A 22026-nucleotide genomic window follows, 5' to 3' on the forward strand; every position below is an offset into this window, starting at 1 on the left:
CTGTGGACTAGTCTTCCACATAAACTAGTTTTAGCTAACTCTGTAGATTTCTTCAAAGGGATGTTTCAAAATGGAAAAAAAATTATAACTATTGTTATTATTGTATAACTGGTGGTAATATAAAATAGAAGTAGAAATTTGTTTTTTGGAGCATCTGATTGCCTGAGGGATCGAGAAGGATTATAATATTATAAGCATTACTTGCGTTCCTCTGGATCAACCAGGGGTTTAGGCTTCTTGGGGTGGAAATTTTTTACTGTAATTTATTTATTTTTGTATTTGGCTTTAAAAAGCTCACCTTTTCAGAAAAAAACGAAAAAGGTGACCTAACACCAAATACCCTCCCCCAGTCCCTGCTGCACTTATCTCCGTGGGTGATGAGCTGTCAGTGCCCACGCAACTGGTATACCAGTCCAGGGATTTGAAATCCCTGCTTTTCTTCCTCTTTTTTCTGCAGTGGCTCGGAGACGGATCAGAGTGATGCTCGGCTCTGCACTGGAGTTGACCATTCAGAATCGTTCTGATCTGTCCTGGAAAAGCATAAAGAGGATGGAGAAAAGTGGGGATTTCAAATCCCTGGACTACTGCATTAACTGTGTGGGCACTGACAGCTCATCAGCCACAGAGGTAGGTACAGCAGGGGGGGGGGGGTGTACAGTGTTAGTGCACGTTTTTATTTTTTTTGCACAACTTACATGTTGGCAGCAAATTGTTAAAAAGTTATATTTACAGGTCCTAACAATCGAAACTATAATCAACTGTAATGGATATGTTTTTATTGGCAATATCAGTTACATCAGTATTATTGAATACTATAAGTAGCCTTCTCCTATAGGATAACTTGTTTTAGTTCACTGGTCATTTAAAAGCCCAAATATTAAATTAATGTATAATGTGTTCATGTGTGTGGAAACCCATGTAGAAAACTTCAATGCATTGGTATGGTAAGACAAGTATAACATTATCCATGCTGGCGGCTGATGTGAACCCATACAACTACAATTTCCTTTTGCTCCAAAAGGTGTCACTATAAGGCAAGAATGATCAGTGGATGTTCTCAGTAAGCTCTGCAGATAAAAGCGAGTGTCCAAAATAATGAAAGATAGTGCACACATTTTCAGTTGCTTGCAGTACAAGTAAAGAGACAATCCTTCCCAGTAACACAAGCTATTATTCTTTATATCCGGCATGTGGATTTTATGACTGGAACTCGTATAAATGTTCCTCTGTAATATGTCAGCTGCAGGTTCTGACTTGTTAACAGAGATGGTGGTAGAACGAAGGTATTTTTATGAATGCCCATGAGGACATCCAAGCTGGGAGCTGTCCCTATTCTAGACAACCTCTGTTTAAGTCTAAACCTTTCCTCTGTCCCACCTTTATCCAAAAATTGTTCCTCTTTTAGGTCTACCCTAGGAGCTTTGCGAATCATTTGGCTAGCTGGCTGGCTATAAAAAGTGTTGCTCAAAAACTCCAACTGTACCTGTTTTTCTTTCCCTTTTCCTTCGACTTTTTCCTTTCTTTTCACTGAAACTCTCATCTGGGATTACCATGGTGGGCTGCCAAGCTCTACCTTTGATTCTATTCTCCCACAATATGTTTGAAAAAAAAAAAAGCAAACACTTTAAACCAGCATTTCTCAACATTTTTATCATAGAAGAACCCTTAACATAATTTTCAGGTCTCAGGGGACCCATACCAAAACTAATTCATCAGGTGTCAGTGGCAATAATGCCCCTTATATTGGTGGTTGATAGGAAGAATGCAACCCTTACAGTAGTGGTCAAAATGTTACCCTTTCAGACAAACAACTAAAACATATTGGTGTAATGCTGATGGTTTTGTAAAGTGGCATTGTTTTTTTTTTTTTTTTTTTTTTTTAAGCATTCTTTATTGAAATGTTTTCAAAAAATTGTGTTTACAGTGAAATATAACACTAATAATACTGTTCATATGCATGAAAGAAACAGCCCAGAAGGTTTAATTGAGACAGAACTTGTACCCATGAATACTGAAAGCTAGGGTAATAATACGAGATCTTTCATGAAGGTTGGTTAACCATCAGTGGCGGCCCATCTATAGGGGGCGCATGGTTGCCACCCCCCCCCCCCAAGCTTTTCACAAAACAAGGTCACTTTAAGACTTTCCAGGCACTGAACACACGGCGGTCTATGGGAAGCTTTCCATCTTACAATCAGCTGATTGCAAGCTAGGAAGCTGATTTGCCCGTGTTTAGGGTGTGTTTGGGGAGCAAGCAGTGCGCCCCCAAACACCCCCATTCTACACTGATTTGCCTCTGGCTCCTGTGCTTTTTTTTTATTAGCCGGGACTGGAGGAGGACTGGGCGGTGTTTTTTCGGCACTGCAGCGTCACTTCCAGTTTCCCGGCTGGCTCACTGTGTTGCGGAGAGTGACTGACTGGGTCCTGGGACCCTGTGATGTGAGGCGAGGCGGGGAGCAGAACACTGATGTGGCTGATGGGCATGGAGCTGGCAGTGCTGAGTCTGAGCTCAGTGTAGCTACTAGCTAAGGTGAGTGCGGGGATCGGAGGACCCCCCTGGGCTGCTCTGATAGGCTGCTTTCAAGGGAGTCTGTAAGTAACCCGCGCTGCCTCTGCATTGGGGCCGCATCACGGCTGGCTCAGAATCCTCTTTGCTCCACTTTCCTTCTACTGAGCTGCTCCATATCCTCCGCCCTGCTCACAGTGACTATGGAAAAGTTTGAGAGCTGTGAGTAGTAGAGCCAGGAATAGAGAGACAGAGGACGGCAGTCTGTGCTGGAGGAACAAGAGAATGTAAGGTAGATATAAGGGGAGGAGAAAGCAGTATGAGCGGAGCAAGCAGCTGGAGGAAGCAGCTGAACATCCTACACTGATAGACTGCAATATCCTCTGTGATAACACTGCACCCCCCCCCCCCCCCCCGCTGCACCAACAGCTCTTCTCTGCCCTCACACACAACTGAGAGTACAAGGAAGGCTGACAGACTTTACTGGATGTCTCCTAGTGCTGTGAGCTGAGCTGAGGAATTGGTGTCTCTCTCTCTATCTTACCATGATCTGTGAGGCTGAGCTGTATACTATATCCTGTGAGGCTGATCTGTATACTCTGTCCTGTGAGGCTGAGCTGTATACTATGTCCTGTGAGGCTGAGCTGTATACTATATGTCCTGTGAGGCTGAGCCGTATACTATGTCCTGTGAAGCTGCGCTGTATACTATGTCCTGTGGGGCTGAGCGGTAAACTATGCCCTGTGAACCTGAGCTGTATACAACGTCCTGTGAGGCTGAGCTGTATACTATATGTCCTGTGAGGCTGCGCTGTATACTATGTCCTGTGAGGCTGACGTGTATACTATGTGCTGTGAAGCTGACGTGTATACTATGTCCTGTGGGGCTGAGCTGTATACTATATGTCCTGTGAGGCTGCGCTGTATACTATATGTCCTGCTTGGCTGAGCTGTATACTATGTCCTGTAAGGCTGAGCTGTATACTATATATCCTGTGAGGCTGCACTGTATACTATGTCCTGTGAGGCTGACGTGTATACTATGTTCTGTGAGGCTGACGTGTATACTATGTTCTGTGAGGCTGAGCTGTATACTATATATCCTATGAGGCTGAGCTGTATACTATGTCCTGTAAGGCTGAGCTGTATACTCTGTCCTGTGGGGTTGCACTGTATACTATGTTCTGTGAGGCTGAGCTGTATACTATATGTCCTGTGAGGCTGAGCTGTGTACTATGTCCTGTGAGGCTGCACTGTATACTATGTCCTGTGAGGCTGTGCTGTATACTATGTATGTAAGAGGTAATTAAACATTTGACAAGAAGCAGAAAGGGGCTCCAATGTGCTTGACCCTGTATTGGTACAGAGACCAAATTGTTTGAAGATTGTCCAGTTGAGTATAAGTGTACAAGAAGGAAAAGAAAAAAAAAAAAAGGAATGGAGGGGTTGCATTCTCCATCAGTTACTTACCCTTACCCCTCGCTTACCAGTTCTTTTCCCTACCTCCCATTCTCTCTGGGTTGCCCCCCCCCCCAGATTAGAATACCAGATAATTAACCTGCTACGATGTTCCATTCATGGGGGACCTGTACCAAGGTGTGCTGGTTTTGGATCAGAGATTATTCCCTAATCTATTCTGTGAAAACCCCAAGGTGGCTCTTCTTTAAAAAGCCTGTTGCCGATGCTCTCCCAAACATGTTCAGACTTTAGTCCACTTTATGTTTCTTGCGGCAAAAATCGCTATAGCAACCGCTTGAAGAAACCAATTTTAGATCTGGCTATTATAAAAAGTAAGGTTACATGGATCATGATCATTAAAAGCTGGTCAGTATCTTGAATGATAGGACTGCTAAGTTTGACCGTGTTTGGGATCCTTGGATTAAAGTGTTACTAAACCCACAATGGTAAATTCAGTCTGTATATGCAGTAAAACATGCTTGTTATGCTTACTGTGGAACCTAAGGGGTTAATCCTCCACATTGTGTAAAAAGGCTGTTTGATCCTGTCTTCTCTGATCCTCCCCTTCTTCCACAGTCCCCAAACTTTCTCCTGATAGAACAGAGGCTAGAGGACACGCTGCACATGCTCAGTTTGGTGTGTATTGCTAGAGCGTTTTTATCCTCTTAGGACAGTGCATGTGATCAGCATAGGGCCAATCAGCACTGTCCATACTGAGGGTCAGGGGTCCTGCAGCCTTATTGGACAGTCAGAGCACAATGAAAACTCCTCCTACAAGCTTTAACCAGACACTGATAGAAGTCACAAGACTGCTCTAACTGCTGATGAGAAAGGGTATTTACAAGTTTATATTTACTACAACTATTGGATTTCCATGTTCTAGGTACAGTGGGAGACCAGATATAGTGAATGCAGGGTCCTGGGTTTAGTAACACTTTAAGTATGTCCAACTTCCAGCTGACTGAGGAGTGTGGGCAGCAGAGGCAGACGTTCGACGGTCTTTCTTCTTTTATTTTCTTTCTTCTTTTACCCTCTTTCTTGTTCCTTTTCCATTCTTTGTCTCTTCTTCCCATTCTTTCTCCCTTCTCCCCCTTCTTTCTTTTTTTTTCTCTTTCTTTCCTCTTCTTTGCACTTTGTTTTCATTTAGTTATTTTACTCACACTTTTTGTAGAGCACTTTGTATACTCACGATCCACACCGGCTAGCCGATGGGTGGTGGCAAAGTATAGGTTCTAATATTTCCTCTTGCAGGGTTTTGTGATTAGGATTCTTGTATGCTTTATAAGATCTTTTATCTTTATGTTGAACTTATACTTTATATAGCAACCCTTTGTGTTGAAAATGACTGGTGGTATACTATTTGGATCCTTTTTATATTTGTTCTTAATGTTTTGATATGTTCCACCTGCGCTGTGGACCTTATCCTTGATGTCATTCTTTGCCTACAAGTTGGGTCCTCTTTGGAAAAAACCTTTCAATAAATATATTAAAATAGAATACCAGATAATTATCTCTTTCACCGGATACACAAGACATCTAAAGTAGAGGGTGCTCCTGCATCTATATGTTCAGGGACACGAAGATAGGCGTTTTGAAGTGGCGTTTTTTTTTTTATTTAAGCAGGCACTATCAGATGAGAGGTTAGTCAGCCACAGCCTAAGGAACCTACAGCAACCTTTCAAGGAACCCTGGTTGAGAATGCTGCTGCTGTAAACAGGCTGAAATTACACCTTTCCATATGCACTTTCATGCATTTGTATATGCATTATCAACAATCCTGCATTTTCACATGCTGCCAATATCAATAATAGGCCCCATAATATAAAATTATACATAAAAAATGGGCAATGCACATAAAAACATAGCACAGCGAACTAACACTATTTAAAACAATGGTAAACATGCATTGAACATGCATTGATTTATGTTAAATCGCATTTATGGACCCTAAACAAATTTAAAAATGAATTTAATTTAGTTTCCTTTAATGTTAAAATCTAAATAAAGCTTTATAGTTTACCTACATCATAAACACACTTTAAAATTTAATCATAAAAAAAGCAAATATGGTATTGCATCATGCATGTTCAATGCTGTAGCTTAATACTGTGTGCTGTCTGCCATATTTAGCAGGTGGAAGGAGCCGCCATGGTTATAGGTGCAAATATATTTAAGAAAATCTGTCATGAGCGAAATATGGAGTATGCCTTTGCTGATCTCCTTTATGAAATGCTATCTATCTGACATGTCATGATGAGTCCTAAAAAGAAATATGTACTGTGAAAAATACATACGTTGATATTTCTGACGTTATTCTGAAAATGATGACTGGCTAGCTGTCTTTGGGGTTGATTTACTAAAGGCAAATCCACTTTGCACTGAAAGTGCATTTGGAAGTGCAGTCGCTGTAGATCTGAGGGGGACATGCAAGGAAAATAAAAAAACAGCATTTTAGCTTGCACATGATTGATTGATAAAATCAGCAGAGCTTCCCTTCATTTCAGATCTTCCCCACAGATCTACAGCGACTGCACTTCCAAGTGCACTGCAAGTGCACTTGTAGTGCAAAGTGGATTTGCCTTTCGTAAATAACCCCCACTGTCATTTTGAATTTGCCATAATAGCAGTGTCAGTTTAAAGACATGGGGGTTTATTTACTAAAGGGAAATCAACTTTGCACTACAAGTGCACTTGAAAGCGCAGTCGCTGTAGATCCGAGGGGGACAGGCAAGAAAAATAAAAAACAGCATTTTTGCTTGTACATGATTGGATCATAAAATCAGCAGAGCTTCTCCTGATTTCAGATCTTCCCCTCAGATTTACAGCAACTGCACTTCCAAGTGCACTTGCAGTGCACTTGTAGTGCAGAGTGTATTTGCCTTTAGTAAATCAACCCCGGAGTGCTATAATATGCAAGGTATGTTGGGAGCTGTCATACCACCATCCTGATTCCCAAAACTCTCTCTTAGTTGCTGGAACTGCCCATCAGTACAGTGTGCAGACAAGCTCTCAATTTTCTTACCAAACTTAAGACTTGCTGGTTTTGGTTTCCTGGAGTACCTCAAAGTACATTCAGACCCTTAGATTGCCTGTATTTCAGCCCTGTCTTCAGCTTATGAAGTTGATAGTGTGTTTAGGTATTTAGGTCTATATCAGTTTCCTTAATCTACTCTAACTTTCCCCTAAAACATACCAATATATTATCTATTCGCATATTGGGTTCCATGGCACCCTAGGGTTCCTCTAGAGCAAGGTTTCACAACTAGGGTTCCTCCAGACATTGCTAGGGGTTCCTTGAGCTATGAGCAATTTCTACCTCAAATGACACCATGATTTTTTTTTTTAGCTATCTGTAAGAGGGTAATTCTTCTCAATGACCACAAGTATAAGGATCATTCTACCTTCTGACTATCACACTAATGTTGTAGATATAGTAATTTTAGTAGGGGTTCCCTGAGCCTGGAAAGTTATTTCAAGGGTTCCTCTGTGCTGGAAAGGTTGAGAAAAGTTTGAATCTGTGTCAGACTGACTTCTCATTTTATAGTGCCTGCATAGTTCTGGGTCATTGCCACATGGCAAAGTCAGCTGCATGACACTGATAATTGTTTTAACTGCCTGTAAAGGTAGCATTCAGTCCACCACTGTGAATGGGGCATTCTTTCTACTAGCCACTAATATAAGGGGCATTTTTCCTACTGACTACCAATGAATTGATTTTAGCAGGGGTTCCTTGAGACCTGAAAATTAGTTCAAGGTCTCCTCTGGGGTAACGAAAGGATGTAATAGATTATTTGGCTTCCATTCTAATCAGGATGTGTATTATTGTGCTGTTCTTTCTGTAAAGCACTGCAGCATATGGCAGCTTTTTTATGAATGAGCAGTATGAAATGTTACTGAACTGCTCATCTTCCTCTGCCTTAACGTAGCCATTTTTTTTCTCCTGAGAAAACCTTGAAGAGATAAAATCTTTACATCTCTCATACAGAGCTACAGCAGAGGTCTCTGGCATGTTGCAGCTGGCTTGTAAACCCATCACTTTGTTAACTGTTCAAAGAAAATACCTTGGATATCTGTGTGAATTTCTAAAATAAAACCTTCACAATAAGATCTATAATTTCAAGAGCTCTTATCTCTGTTTTTTAAAGCTATCATTGAGGCGTCCCTCTATTTTTAAAGAAAACGTAATAATCAGAAAGCCTCGTTTTCCTAAGTGTGTTTACCTAACACTTACACATAGCATTTTACAGGGACGTGGGTTCTGCAACAAAGCGTCTGTAAAGGCTTGTCTCTAAACAGAGTTTTTCTTGGGCTGTCTCTCGCTTTCTCACATCATTCTGTGTACAATAATTTATCCTTCTTCTTCATCTAGGCAACCACAATATTTGGTTGGTTTCTGTAGTGACAGCATGTTTTGACCTGTGCACCTGTTGGGACTGATTTGTGAAACTGGAGCAAAGAAGCTAAAGTGTTGCTGTTTCCCACGGCAACTCTCATGCCCCGTACACACGATCGGATTTTCCGACAACAAATGTCGGATGTGAGCTTGTTGGTGGAAAGTCTGACCGCGTGTATGCTCCATCGAACATTTGTTGTTGGACTTCCCGCCAACAAATGTTGGCTAGCAGGTTCTCAGATTTTCCACCAGCAAATGTTTGTTGTCGGACTTTCCGATTGTGTGTACACAAGTCCGTCGGACAAAAGTCCACACACGCTCGGAATCAAGTATGAGCCGGAAGCACTCGGTCTTGTAAAACTAGCGTTCGTAATGGAGACATCACATACGTCTTGTACGTCACTACGTTTGTAATTGTTGGCCAACATTTGTGTGACCGTGTGTATGCAAGACAAGTTGGAGACAACATCCTTCGAACAAAAATCCACGGTTTTGTTGTCGGAAAGTCCGATCGTGTGTACGGGGCATTATAGTTGCCATCTGAAACTGCTCTACGTTAAACCCAATAGTCCTTCCTCCAGTTTCATCATCTATATTTACAATTTTTAGTTATAATGATGGAGGAATGCCAATATGGAGATGGTACTGATGACTTGTGCATATATATTTAGCTGTGCATTGACTCCTATATACATCTCAAACCTAAATGGCTCTATAATATTATTATATAATTGTGATATATCTAATATTAGTCTATATTTGCAAAATACACAAGCAGTTCTGGATGTACATATGGCTGTTAGGGCGTAAAGGAGTGATTTGCATGGCTTTGCCCACTGCCCTGAAACAAGGAATACTCCTCTTATTTATGGGATATGTGATGGAATGAGACATGTAAATACCTTCTTTTCTAAGAAGGCTTTACTGGGCTACATGCTGATATGGTTGAACAGCTTTTTGATTCCTTTATTCCCCTCTTACCATGACCTAAATGGTTAATTTATCTCATTGGATCCCAAACCCTACTTCATAGAAACAATGATTTCTGTACACTGCACTCATGATGGCCTGAAAGCCTAAAACAGCTATATGCAGTTTGGAAAAAATGGATCTATAATTTTAGGCTGTATTTTCACTATATGCCAATGGTTCCGGGTGTGCATCCGGCTATTGGGGTGTAAAGGGATGATTTGCATGGTTCTGCCCACTGTTCTGAACTGAGGAGTTATTTCTGGGATATGTGATGGAATGAGATGTGAATACTTACTGTTGTAAGAAGGGAAATCCCCACCATGAGGATGCAGGCAGCAATAAAACATATTTTCTAGTAGAGTTAGGAGGGCTTATAATGCCGCGTACACACGAGCGAACTTTACGGCAGACTTTGTCCTGTGGACTTTTCGACTGACTTTACGACGGACTTTCCGAATGAACGGACTTGCCTACACACGATCAACCCAAGTCCGACGGATTCGTACGTGATGACGTACGACCGGACTAAAATAAGGAAGTTCATAGCCAGTAGCCAATAGCTGCCCTAGCGTCGTTTTTTGTCCGTCAGACTAGCATATAGACGAGCGGACTTTTCGACCGGACTCGAGTCCGTCGAAAAGATTTGAAACATGTTTCATTTCTAGGTCCGTCGAACTATTGGGGAAAAAAAGTCCGCTGGATCCCACACACGATTGAATTGTCCGACGGACTCCGGTCCGCCGAACCAATTATGCCCTAAAGTCCGGTTGTGTGTACGCGGCATAAGGGTTTGGTCAGGATTCTGTTCATGTATGTGTACATTAGGAAGATTTCCCCTGAGATGTTAGAGACAGATCAGAAAAAGAAGAAACATCTTCACTATGGGGCCTTGACACATGAAATCAGAATGAGAAATCTTCTTGGTGGGGGCGATTGGGATGATATGTGGGACTACCTCTTCCAGCATTTAGTCTTTGTAAAATATATATAAGTTTCTCCATCGTGTATATTATACAGAGGCTAAGCTAGTGAGTATTTACTGATCCCCACAGCTAATTGTTGGAGGTGTCTCTTTTCCTGGCTGATTTTACTTACACATTCTGGCACTGCCCTATAATTCAACAGTACTGACAGAATGATACCCAATTTATAACAAGAATCATATATTTCCCTATTCTGTTGACTATCCTGGTCTGCCTGTTAGGTCTGATTGAAAGACTTGCAGCCACGGTGGCTCACGGGACCCTCCTAAGTATTTTTATTTATTATGCCCACAAGGCAATAATACTACAGTGGAAAAAATCCATGCCCCCTTCAGTACAATTTTGGAAGGAACTAGTCATTGCTACACTCCTGTTTTAAAAAAGCCACATGTTTGAATCGGGGCTGTCCGAAAAAAGATCAGTAAGGTTTGGGGCAGTTGGATCTCCTCAATAGAGACAAATGGGTAGTCCCACATGAGTGCTCACTTGTGGGGTGGGGGTTTGGATCAGTGCTAAGCTGATGTTCGGACACCTGATATTTCTGTATCCTGTTATAATGCGGGTGAAAATTTTCATATGGTGGGGCCTGTATTTTCATCAAAGATTGGTAGTCCTGGTTATGCATACACCGATATATTGCACCTTTCTTATATTTGGTATGCTTGGGGGGGATACTGTTACACAGCGTGATGGGTGGGTTATGGTGATGTTAGGCAGTTGGTAGGTTGGTCTTGCACGGGACCAGTGTAATTGTGTAGTTAATTTTTCAAGCTTCTTGGCTTTTCTTTTGTTTTCTTTTTTGTATTGTATTCATGTAATATTTTGTAAAAATCAATAAAACAGAAGTTAAAATAATAAAAAAAAAATAATAATAATATTAATCTTCTTAGTGGGGACACAGAAAGCATTTAAAGTGGTTGTAAAGGCCGAATGTTTTTACCTTCATGCATTCTAAGTGTGAAGTTAAAAAACCTTCAGTGTGCAGCTCCCCCCTCAGCCCCCCAATACTTACCTAAGCCCAATCTCGATCCGGCGATGTGCACAAGACCCGAGGCTCTCCTGGGTCTCTCCCTCCTGATTGGCTGAGATGCAGCAGCAGGAGCCTCTGGCTCCTGCTGCTGTCAATCACAGCAAAAAGGTGGGGCTGAGCTGTTCTCTCTGTTTTTTATGGACGCAGAGAGCCGGCTCGGGCTCGAGCATGCACAAATGCCCCTACAGCAAGTGGTTTGCTATGGGGGTACTCGGCAAGGAGGGGCCCAGAGCGCCAGCAGGGGACCTGAGAAGAAGTCATTAGAGCGAGAGTAATAATTGTAGCACTAGACCTCCTCTAAACTCTAAACGTAACCTGTAAAAAATTTTTACTGTCTCCTATGGAGATTTATAAGACCTGAAGTTTGGCGCCATTCCACAAGTGTGCTCAATTTTAAAGTGTGACATGTTAGGCATCTATTTACTCTGCGTAACATCATCTTTCACATTATACAGAAAAATCAGGCTAATATTAGTGCTTTTTTTTTTTTTCATTAAACCATTTTTTTTCCCCAAAAAAAAGTGTTTAAAAAAATTGCTGTGCAAATACTGTATAACATAAAAAGTTGTTTTTTTGTTTTTTCGTTAATGTTCATGGCCCTGCCTCACCTGCCCCCCCTGACTGCACATTCCTGACTTGCTGCAATTGTGTAACAAACTTGTGAAGCCTGGCAGGTCTAGCAATAGCTTAGCAAGTCATTTTCAAACTTGCAGCACAATTGCTTGCTATCTGGGTTGTGTACCATAACACAACAGATTACTTGATTATCTTTTACTAAATGGAGAAATGGGGTTATACTCAAATGTAGTGCTTTTACATTGAGTTCATTACAGTCGGGAAATACTGTTTAGGGCTTGCTGGCCCACTTTTATTTAAAAAGAAAGCAAAAGTTCCAGTGAAACAAAAGGTTACCCTCACATGGGGTTTCCACCCTCACTTTAAACACACAAAAAATTATATTAGCCTCTTGACTTATTCATGTAACACCAATGGCAGCCCCACTGCCCAGGCCTCAAGCATAGGCCCTTCTGTCTGGTTCCTCAGACCGTTAGCCAGCACCACTGTGCATATGTACAATCTTTGCCTCTTTCTCAAAGCTCTCAAGGCTCTCTTGGCTCTCTCTTGCAGTTCCCTGCTGTTCTTGCCCTTGCCACAGCCTCTGGTCAGAGGACCTTTTGTCTCTCTTGTGTGGAGCCCTGAGCTGCAGACAGCCCCTTGATTTTAAAGACTGGGCACACCTGCACACACAGTAGAACCTGGATACAGGGTTAGAGTCTTCTCCCCTTCCAAAACTTTTCAAAGCCTCTGAACTCCAGAACTCAGTACCGGAGTTACAAAACCCAGAGAAAAATGGAAATGTTTTTTCCATTTAGAACTGAAATTCCTGAGCCCTTCAACCTGCATCCGTGAATAAATGCATAACAACACATATTTTAAAAAATGAACTAAAAAGGGATAAAAGCGAACATCGATAGATGTGAACCTGGCTTAAAGGTTGCTTATTTTGGCCATTTGCTGCTTCAGCTTTTATAAGTATACCCAGATGTACTTCTTTAATTAAAAATCTTTTTATTAATTGCCAAGAAAAAAAAATCCAATTTCTTTCTCTTTCTTTAGATGGATGATCTCATGAATGCTCTTGAAAAGACAAGACAGGAGCTGGAATCCACCAAAGCCCGTCTCTCTGCAACTCAACAATCACTTGCTGACAAGGAAGCACACCTGAACAACTTGATGATAGACCGCCGAAAACAGCTCGAGGAGATCCTGGAGATGAAGTAAGGCCGCCATTTATTTCTGCTTTATTGTACGGTTTAACATTGTTTTCCTGTAGACAAAGAACACAGTAATACTGTCACATCCTCTTGGACCGTAGTCTAAATGCAGTACTTATTTATTTTACAGTTTTAGTTTAGCCATTCTTTTAAGAATTAAATTAATTCTGAATTGTAGCTCAAGGGAAGATACAATAACAAGGGGTTCAAGAAATTATAGGTTTTGAAATGTCTTACGTTTTTTATTTCTTTTTTTGGGCACCGGCCCCAATATTTCATTTTTCCACAGCATTTGGAAAGTAAAAACCAAACCTCTGGATGAGCAACAGTCTTTTTCAGCAGTTCAACATGCCCATGCATAGTCACCTACTGATCCCTATTCAGCAATGAGCATGATTGTTGCTGATTGGAGCTCAGTAGTTGTGTCAGTGCCGGGCTCACAATCGCCGGTCTCCACAGTTCCTTAAATATTCCTAAAGTGTTCAGTAAGGGTAAGGTCATGGCTCTGTGCAGACCAAACTAAGCTCTTTATGGAGCTGGCTGTGTTCACAGGTGCACAGTCATGCTACAACTGAAAACGGCCTTCCCCAAACTATTGCCACACACTATCGTTGGAAGATCACATTTGCTACACATCTTTGTATGCGTATGCTGTACCATTAACATTACCCGTTACTGGAAACAGTAAAAACAAACATCAACTAAATAATTGTATGACACACATAAATATTCTTAATGTGACTTGCCTGACGTGACTTGCTGTGACCTTGTTCTGTCCACCCCATGCCAGAAATCCCACGCCACAATTTCAACAATCTACATTATCATTGGCTAGCTTTTTCTTCCTAGTTCTCTGGGTGGGCCACTGATAAAGTCTGTGTCATCTGTGCAGAAAAAAAATATATATTATTTTCCAAGGAAGGGCAGCTGTGAGGCCAGGGCACCAGTGCCTAAGGGACACCAGAAACTGAAACCCAACTAGTTGTAAGTAACAGGATTAATATTTGATTAAACAGATAACTTGCACATAATTTGGGATGAGCATGCAAAGGTGCATGAACCATATATTTTTACTGTTGAAGGGGGGTCCACTTTACGGTATATCTCAGTCCAATAATTCAAAAAATTATATATTGCAGTTTATAAGTCTTTAGATGTGGCAACATTCGTTTTTTTTTTTTTTTTTAAGCTTAAGTACATTTTATGCCTGTTTATTTCTTTAGAAATCCAGTGTCCTTTTAACTTCATGTGGGCTGAACTAAAATCTCAAACAATGTTATTAGGCTTCCCTGCTATCTCCTGTGAACTACAAATAAATGCCCCTTCATATAAGGAAGATGAGGAGAGGAGGGTGTTTGTATTTAGGGCGACAACACTGCTGTTCCATAGATACGGTACATTAAAGTTTTTAAAGGATGGGAGCGCCACACCAGCTTGTACAGTTTTTTCAAGAGTTTTTTATTTTGGAACAGCCAACACATTTCGGGGGCTCAGCACTCCCCCTTCATTAGGACTAAAAGCAGGATGATGCAGGCACTTGGATTGGAAAGGCCTAGATACAGTAAAGTAAGTGAGTGTTGTCACCGTAGGACAGGAAGTGTGTTATTCACATGTTCACTAGGGGAAAAAAGGGAAAAAAGGCCTGAAAACAGAAACATATTGAATTTGAGGACTGGTAAGCTGAAATACATTACATTTTTATTTTGGACTTAGATTTGCTTGTATTTACATAGCTCCCAACTGTCCCTGATTACGAGGGACTGTCCCTGATTTGGAACAAAGTCCCTTTGTCCCTCTTTCCTCCTCATTTGTCCCTCATTTTGGTCCAATCTGTATAGTTGTATATAAAATGCACTATTTATCTTTCAAAAAGTTCACAGCGCTAAACCTTTCATCCAATGTGTAAATTTCAAAAGCCAATATAAAGTGATAGTAGGGGTAAAAAAAGAGGCACTTGTGGGTTTAGCTAATCTTTTTTGTATAATTCTCCTTTAAAGGGGCGTGGCATGGTGTGTGTCCTATGCCTACATACTTTTGCTAATTGGTGTCCTTCGTTCCCATCTGAAAAAGTTGGGTGGTATGTATTTATAGCCAATCTTTTTTTTTTGTCTAGAATGGTGAATGATTAGAATTCCTGTCAGGTTTTACTGCCGCCGGAGTCTCCATTAGAGATTTCCCCCTGCTTCCTGTCTCAGGAACAACTTTTTTGTCAGACAGGAAGTGAAGTAATATCAGCAAATCAGAGTAAATATATTTTTTCCCCTCTTTTTTGAAGTTTGGTAGGGGAATCCTTTTGCATGTTTACCAGTTGCAGATTTACCCTAGTTTACCGTCCAGAAAAAAGTTCCCCCCAGAACAAAAAGTGAAGAGAAATGTCTCTAACAGATCCCTGAATAGCAGTAAAAGCAGACAGGGGGTTCTAATCTCATGCCATTCTATACAAAACTGAAAAGAAAATGTGGGTACAGAAACACTTAAACTCTTTTATTTGGGGGGGGGGGGGGTCCATATACATTTTTCCATATAAGTTATTGTGATGGCATGTCTCCATTCGCACAGGCATTTAGCCATGCTGCAGATCCCAGCGACAAAAATCTACTGATTTTCATGATTGGAATTGACAGCTGTGTGGGGATAACTCTGGCCGGCAAACCCAATCAGTGCAATGACAGCTGTCAATCCCATCTGCAAGAATCAGTACATTCTTACTCCTGGGATTCAGTGTGGCCAAATACACGTGCAAATGTAAGGTGTCACTAATTTAGGTTAATGTGTTTCTAAAGCCTCAACTTGTTTTCGTAAAGTTTTCGTTTTATGTTGCATTATTTCCTGTCCTGGAAACACAACAGGAATTGAGAGGGATCTCTTTAAAGTGGGGGAATTTTATATGAACTGTAACAACTGTAATATTTCAGACTTTCTGTCCTGATGACAATGATCACAAGGACAAATAGAGGGGTGAATATCTCTGGTAGGAACACAGACAGCACAAAAAATGACAGAGATTCGAACTCTTCTACATGCATATGGGCTCGTACATACTGTATATGTGGCAGCCTTTGCTACCTCTCTGCGGTGGATTGCTTTTAAGGAGGAATCATGTCACCTCCTCACCGTGAAAATGCTGACCTGCCATGCTGAAAGTGTGTGCATTGCATGCGGTTGCAGCGCAGTCTCATTCACTTCAATGGGTTGTGTTCGGGAGCAGTATCCTCCTCCAAATTTTTGTATGTGTACAGCCCTGAACATTTGGATGTCCTTTTTTAGGTGGGTAGTCAGATGGTAAAACCCTGGCTTAACTGCCTGATTTTACCCCTTACTGGTTGTCCGTGTAAACAAACCCTTAAAGTAGAAGTCCGGTCTAAGGATGTGTATACTTACCTAAACTAAGTGTGCTCCGGTCTAAGGATGATCTCTCCTCATATTGTCCACTGTCCGACCTCTCCCCTGAAGCTGGCACTGAGAGCTGATCACACAACCAGACTGGAGCGCCCTTAGATTAGGTAAGTATACACATCTTTACTTTACAGGTTGGGTAGTATAGGGCAGTGATGGTGAACCTTGGCACCCCAGATGTTTTGGAACTACTTTTCCCATGAGGCTCAACTATACTGCAGAGTGCATGAGCATCATGGGAAATGTAGTTCCAAAACATCTGGGGTGCCAAGGTTCGCCATCACTGGTATAGGGCTTAGAATGGGGGTGGGAGCAGGTTTAGGCTTAGCTAGGTTTTAACCAAACTTCTACTTTAAACTAAAAGAAATGAGCCTTTCAGCATACTTTAAATTAGTGGCTTATATAACTTTAGCTGCTGATAGCAGTCTGATTAGGATGGCGGTTTTCTTTTTTTTTTTACTCTGTTCACATTAATTATATCCAAAATGATTTGCCACATGCTCTTTCTCTTTGAAGAGATCATTATACAGCCAGAGCTAACAATTTAATGACGTGGTATAAACTATTCTTTCATTAAACTCAGACAGGTGTTCAGATAGGGTGGTGCGAGGGCATTGTAGAAAATAGTCAGCATAAATCCTGGAATTCGGCTTTAATGGTTTTGAATCCATGCATAACTGCTGTAACCTTTTTTTTTTTAAGGTACTATTATCTGGGCTTCCACTTTAGTAGATCTCCCAGGACTTTGAATTTTGCTGTTTGGTATCATTTAGTAAGTTTTCCTCCCTGATTGAACATGTGTCCATTTACCCCTTTATTTCCTGAAGGTGTGTACACCAATTAGCAGCCGGGGCTGTGTTTACACCCATTAAACCCTCTGTCGGCTTTCTGCTGTAGAGCCTCGTTCACGCGGCCATACCTACAGTAAGTGTACACCCATGTGAGGACCGTGTTTGCTAATATCACGGGACATAAAAAATGCTACCACAATGTTATTTGTTAAATTTGTTTAATTGAAACAGATTAGAGATGCATACATATTATATCTATAAAATCTACCACAATGTTATTCATCAGGGTCTCTGCTTTAAAAATATATATAATGTTTGAGGGTTTTACCTAATCGCCAGGCCGAAAAAAGTGTGCAAAAACTGCAAAAGTGGCTCTGACAACAAAAGGGTTAAGGCTTAAAATAGATGTAAACCCCAACTGAATGACGTTATTTGCTTCTGCGCTTTTTCTCTATGCCTGTATGTGAGGAAAGGAGAGTCAATAATTGCTAAGTCTGACAGGGCACAGTGAGTACATTGTTTACACTGATTATCAGTGCAGCCCCATCAGTGCTCATCAGTGGCAATCAGTGCAGATTATTAGTGCTGCTTCATCTGCGCATCCTCATCAGTGTTTTCTCATCAGTGCTCATCAGTGCAGCTTATCAGTGCCCATCGGTGCCACCTTATTAGTGCCCATCAGTGCAGCCTCATCAGTGCAACCTCATCAGTGCACATCTGTGTGGCCTCACCAGTGCCCACTAGTGCAGCCTCACCAGTGCCCACTAGTGCAGCCTCACCAGTGTCCATCAGTGCGGCCTCACCAGTGCCCACCAGTGCAGTCTCATCAGTGCCCATCAGTACAGCCTCATCAGTGTCCATCAGTGAAGAAGAAATATTACTTATTTGCCTAATTTTATAACAGAAACGAAAAAAACTTTTTTTCACAATTTTTGACAGTGTTTTTCTTGTCAGGTTTGTCAGGGTTGTTGTTTTTTTTTTTTTTTTTTTTAAACTGACAGGGGTTCTAATTCTTTTCCACGCTATCCAAAACTAAAAAACAAGTTTTGCCTTTAGTTTAGTACTTTAATGGCAGCAATGGGGTCCTTTGTTTGAACTTCAGCAATACTTACATGTACTGTAGTTTGTGTTTGTCTTCTGCAAAAATTAATTTCCTCCCACATTCCAAAGATATGTTAGTAGATTAATTAGCCTTCGTAATCATGTACAAATTGGCTATGCACATGTGCCCTCACATTCTGCATGCGAGACCGAAGCCTGTGCAAATTAAGGGGGTTAAAGTGGTTCTAAGGGCAAACGTTTTTTTTTTTTTACCCTAATGCACTCTCTGCATTAGGGTAAAAAAACCTTCTACATGATGCTCCTCCAGTCCTCCCCCACTAGTCCCCCCTTATATTTACTGGAACCCCATCTAAATCCAGCAATGTGCAGGAGAGCAGCAGCTGTCTTGCTTCTCTCCCTCCTCTTTGGCTCAGCTACAGCAGTAGGAGCCATTGTTTCCTGCTGATGTCAATTTCAGCCAGTTATGAGGGAGCGGGGGGTGGGGCATGAGATGCGCACTTTGTGTCAATGGGCACACAGAGCAGGGCTTGCCGTGGTGGTACTTGCCTGGGGGAGGAGCCAGGAGCTCTGACATGGGACAGAGAAGAGGAGGATCAGGGTTGCTCTTTACAAAACCATTTATCTGCCGCAATGTCGTAGTCCCGCTAAAAATTGCAGAACGCCGCCATTACAATTAAAAAAAAATTTTAAAAAAATAAAAAGTCCATAAATATATACCATAGATTGTAGACACTATAACTTTTTTGCGCAAAACAATCAATATACGCTTATTGCAATTTTTTTAATAAAAATATGTAGCAGAATACATATTGGCCTAAATTGATGAAAAAATGTAATTTCTTACATTTTTTGTGGGGATATTTTTTATAGCAGAAAGTAAAAAAATATTGTCTTTTTTTTGTTTATAGTGCATAAGATAAAAACTACAGAGGTGGTGATCAAATACCACCAAAAGAAAGCTCTATTCGTGGGGAAAAAAAGAACATCACTGTTTTTACGACCAAGCAATTGTCAGTTAAAGTAATGCAATTCTGTATCACAAAAAAATGGCCTGGCCATGAAGGGGGGAAAAGGGGGAACAATTCTCTGGAAAAGGCTTCCTAGACCAAGTCATGTTGCCTAGAGTGTAGGCCCACAGAATTGCTGAGGATCAGATGCGACTGAAGGGATGTCACATGCACTTGACATATTCTCATTGAGCTATTACAGTTAATTACTGAATCCTTGTGTTTGCAGACCCCAGTGTTCCAACTTTGCACTGAGTTTTTTTTTTTTTAACCACATGCCTAGACATGTTCAAAAGTGTATTTCTTAGGTTTCTTGGTGGAGAAAAAAAATTTAATTTGAAAATATTCCATACATACAAAGCCCATTATCTCATCTTCCATATGCCTGATGTGTCTCCAAACATCTCCTTGAAAGGTAAGTGTCATACATACACCACATACATTCACTATAGAGACGTTTATCTTAAGAACATATTCCTGCTGGAAACAGACACTTCATGTTACACCTCCCCTCATTCCTCCTATTAATGTAATAATTCTTGGTCATTCTGTCTCGGTGAGATGCAGTACACGTGGAGCCTTTGGTAGGTTTGATCGTAAAGAAACGGCTCTCTTGTTTTGAACGTTCTGTCACTTTGTTTTCCCCTGATGGGCTCCTCCCCTGTGGATGACTGAGCCTGTTCTTTCTCCATTGTCATCATGTCTCTGTCCTGTAATATCAAATATTATCAGCCTTCCTGCCTGGAACTGCTGCATTTGTAGATAACGTCTTTAAATTTACACTGTAAAGATGCAAATAGTAAAAGGTAGTAATGGAAATGGTTACACGCAGTAAAATTGTGTTTCAAAAAACAAGGCTCTGTATATTTGCAAGCTGTGCTGCAGTTTCAAGAGTAGCTGATAGCAATTGCCAGCCACTGTATAGGACTAGGACTTAGTACAAATGAGCACATGCAAACCTTAGAAGTACTCATTATTGCTCTTAGTACTTTGTCCCTTGTAAAAATAAAAAGCAGCTCCAACTTCAACACACACCTCCTCTCTGGCAGTATCACCCACCCTCCGATCCAGCATCTTCTGAGTTGAAAGATGGCCAGGGTCATTCTGGCCTTTTCCTGTGAGGTCCAGGGCCTCAAGGGCCCACAGGAAAATGCTACAGAGAGAGGTGCCATATGAAAAATTGATGTAGAATTTAGTATTCGCCCAGGACGAGAGAAAAAGGAGGACCTGTGGGGGTATTTCTATATGTGGGGTCACTTCTGACTCTGCATTTCAGCGAATGCACAAAGTGAATGAACACAAGAAAATACTTTGAAAAACACCACACAGACTACAGGTGACCGCCCTTCAGCTCTTTCTTCTTGTAACATGCACTCTCTACCACTCCTTCTGAAAACTGTGTCCTCTCTCCTTAAACTAACTCTCCATCACCCCTCTTCTCCACCCACAGCTTATATATCTCCTCCTCACTTCTGTCCTCTCCTTATTACTGCACTAACCAACTCCTGCTAATTCTAAATCCACATGCACAAAAAATCCCCACAAAATACCTCCCTCACCCTTCTGCTTCTTCTAACCTCTGGAGATATATCCCCAAACCCTGGGCCTCCATCATTTAACTGTACTCAGCGCAACCATTACCCTGCACCCTCTGGCAGCAGCCACAATCCACACAATTAAGTTCCCATTTCTCTTCTTCCAAGACCAGACTCCCTTTCATTTGCGCCCTTTGGAATGCCAGCTCTGTCTGTAACAAACTCACCTCTCTCTCCATGACCTCTTTATCGCTAACTCATTTATTCTACTTGCCAGTACTGAAATCTGGCCCCATGAATCCGACACTGCGTCTTCTGCTGCCCTATCCCATGGTGGTCTTCTCTGGACTCACTCCCCCAGACCCAGTGGACGCAAGAGAGGGGGTGTCGGAATCCTTCTAGCCTCACATAGCACCTTTCAGGTACTTCATCCACCTCCCTGTCTGTCACTGTCCTCATTTGAGGCACACTGCATCCGTCTTTTCTCTCCAGTTTCTCTATGGATAGCTGTGATCTACCAGCCCCCTGGACAAGTATCAACCTTTCTTGAGAACTTCTCTGCCTGGCTACCCTACTTTGTCTCTTCTGAAATTCCCACAATCATTTTTGGGGACTTCAACATCTCGATTAATACTAACACTCCTGCTACTTCCAAACCTCTCAGTCTAACCTCCTCCTTTGACCTGAAGCAATGGATACATGCTTCTACTCACTCTGAAGGTAATACCCTTGACCTTGTTTTCTCCCACCGATGCACTCTATGCATCCTCTCCAATTATCCTTTCCCTCTCTCTGATCATTCCCTACAGCTTCCTGTAGAAACCTACTCCATCTCAACCCTTCTCTTCTCTACTCTGCTACCGACCACCTCTATGACAAGATCTCACCCCTGTACTGCCCTAACCTAGCCACTTATGTCTACAACGCTTCACTTTTAGCCTCCCTGGACACACTGGCCACCCTCACTACACACAGAAACAGGCCCCGACCCTTTCAACCTTGGCAAACAGATGACACTAGAAGTCTGAAAAAACAGCCATGCTCTTGAGCGCCTGTGGCATAAGACTAAGTCTCAGAAAGATTTCAACCAATATAAATCTGCCCTCCAAAAATACAATT

General features: G+C 41.6%; 1 protein-coding gene across 11 annotated transcripts in view; it reads left to right on the forward strand.

Annotated features, from left to right (window-relative positions):
* The window catches only part of ERC2 (ELKS/RAB6-interacting/CAST family member 2), a 1404232-nt gene that overhangs the window by 703212 nt on the left and 678994 nt on the right, over positions 1–22026 (forward strand). For all 11 annotated transcript variants that reach the window (XM_073592266.1, XM_073592270.1, XM_073592273.1 and 8 more), the window contains one exon: positions 12959–13119. In XM_073592266.1, coding sequence (XP_073448367.1) covers positions 12959–13119 — 161 coding nt within the window. The remainder of the gene's footprint in view (positions 1–12958; positions 13120–22026) is intronic.

Source organism: Aquarana catesbeiana, linkage group LG07, assembly GCF_042186555.1.
Source record: "Aquarana catesbeiana isolate 2022-GZ linkage group LG07, ASM4218655v1, whole genome shotgun sequence".
NCBI classification, from domain to species: domain Eukaryota; kingdom Metazoa; phylum Chordata; class Amphibia; order Anura; family Ranidae; genus Aquarana; species Aquarana catesbeiana.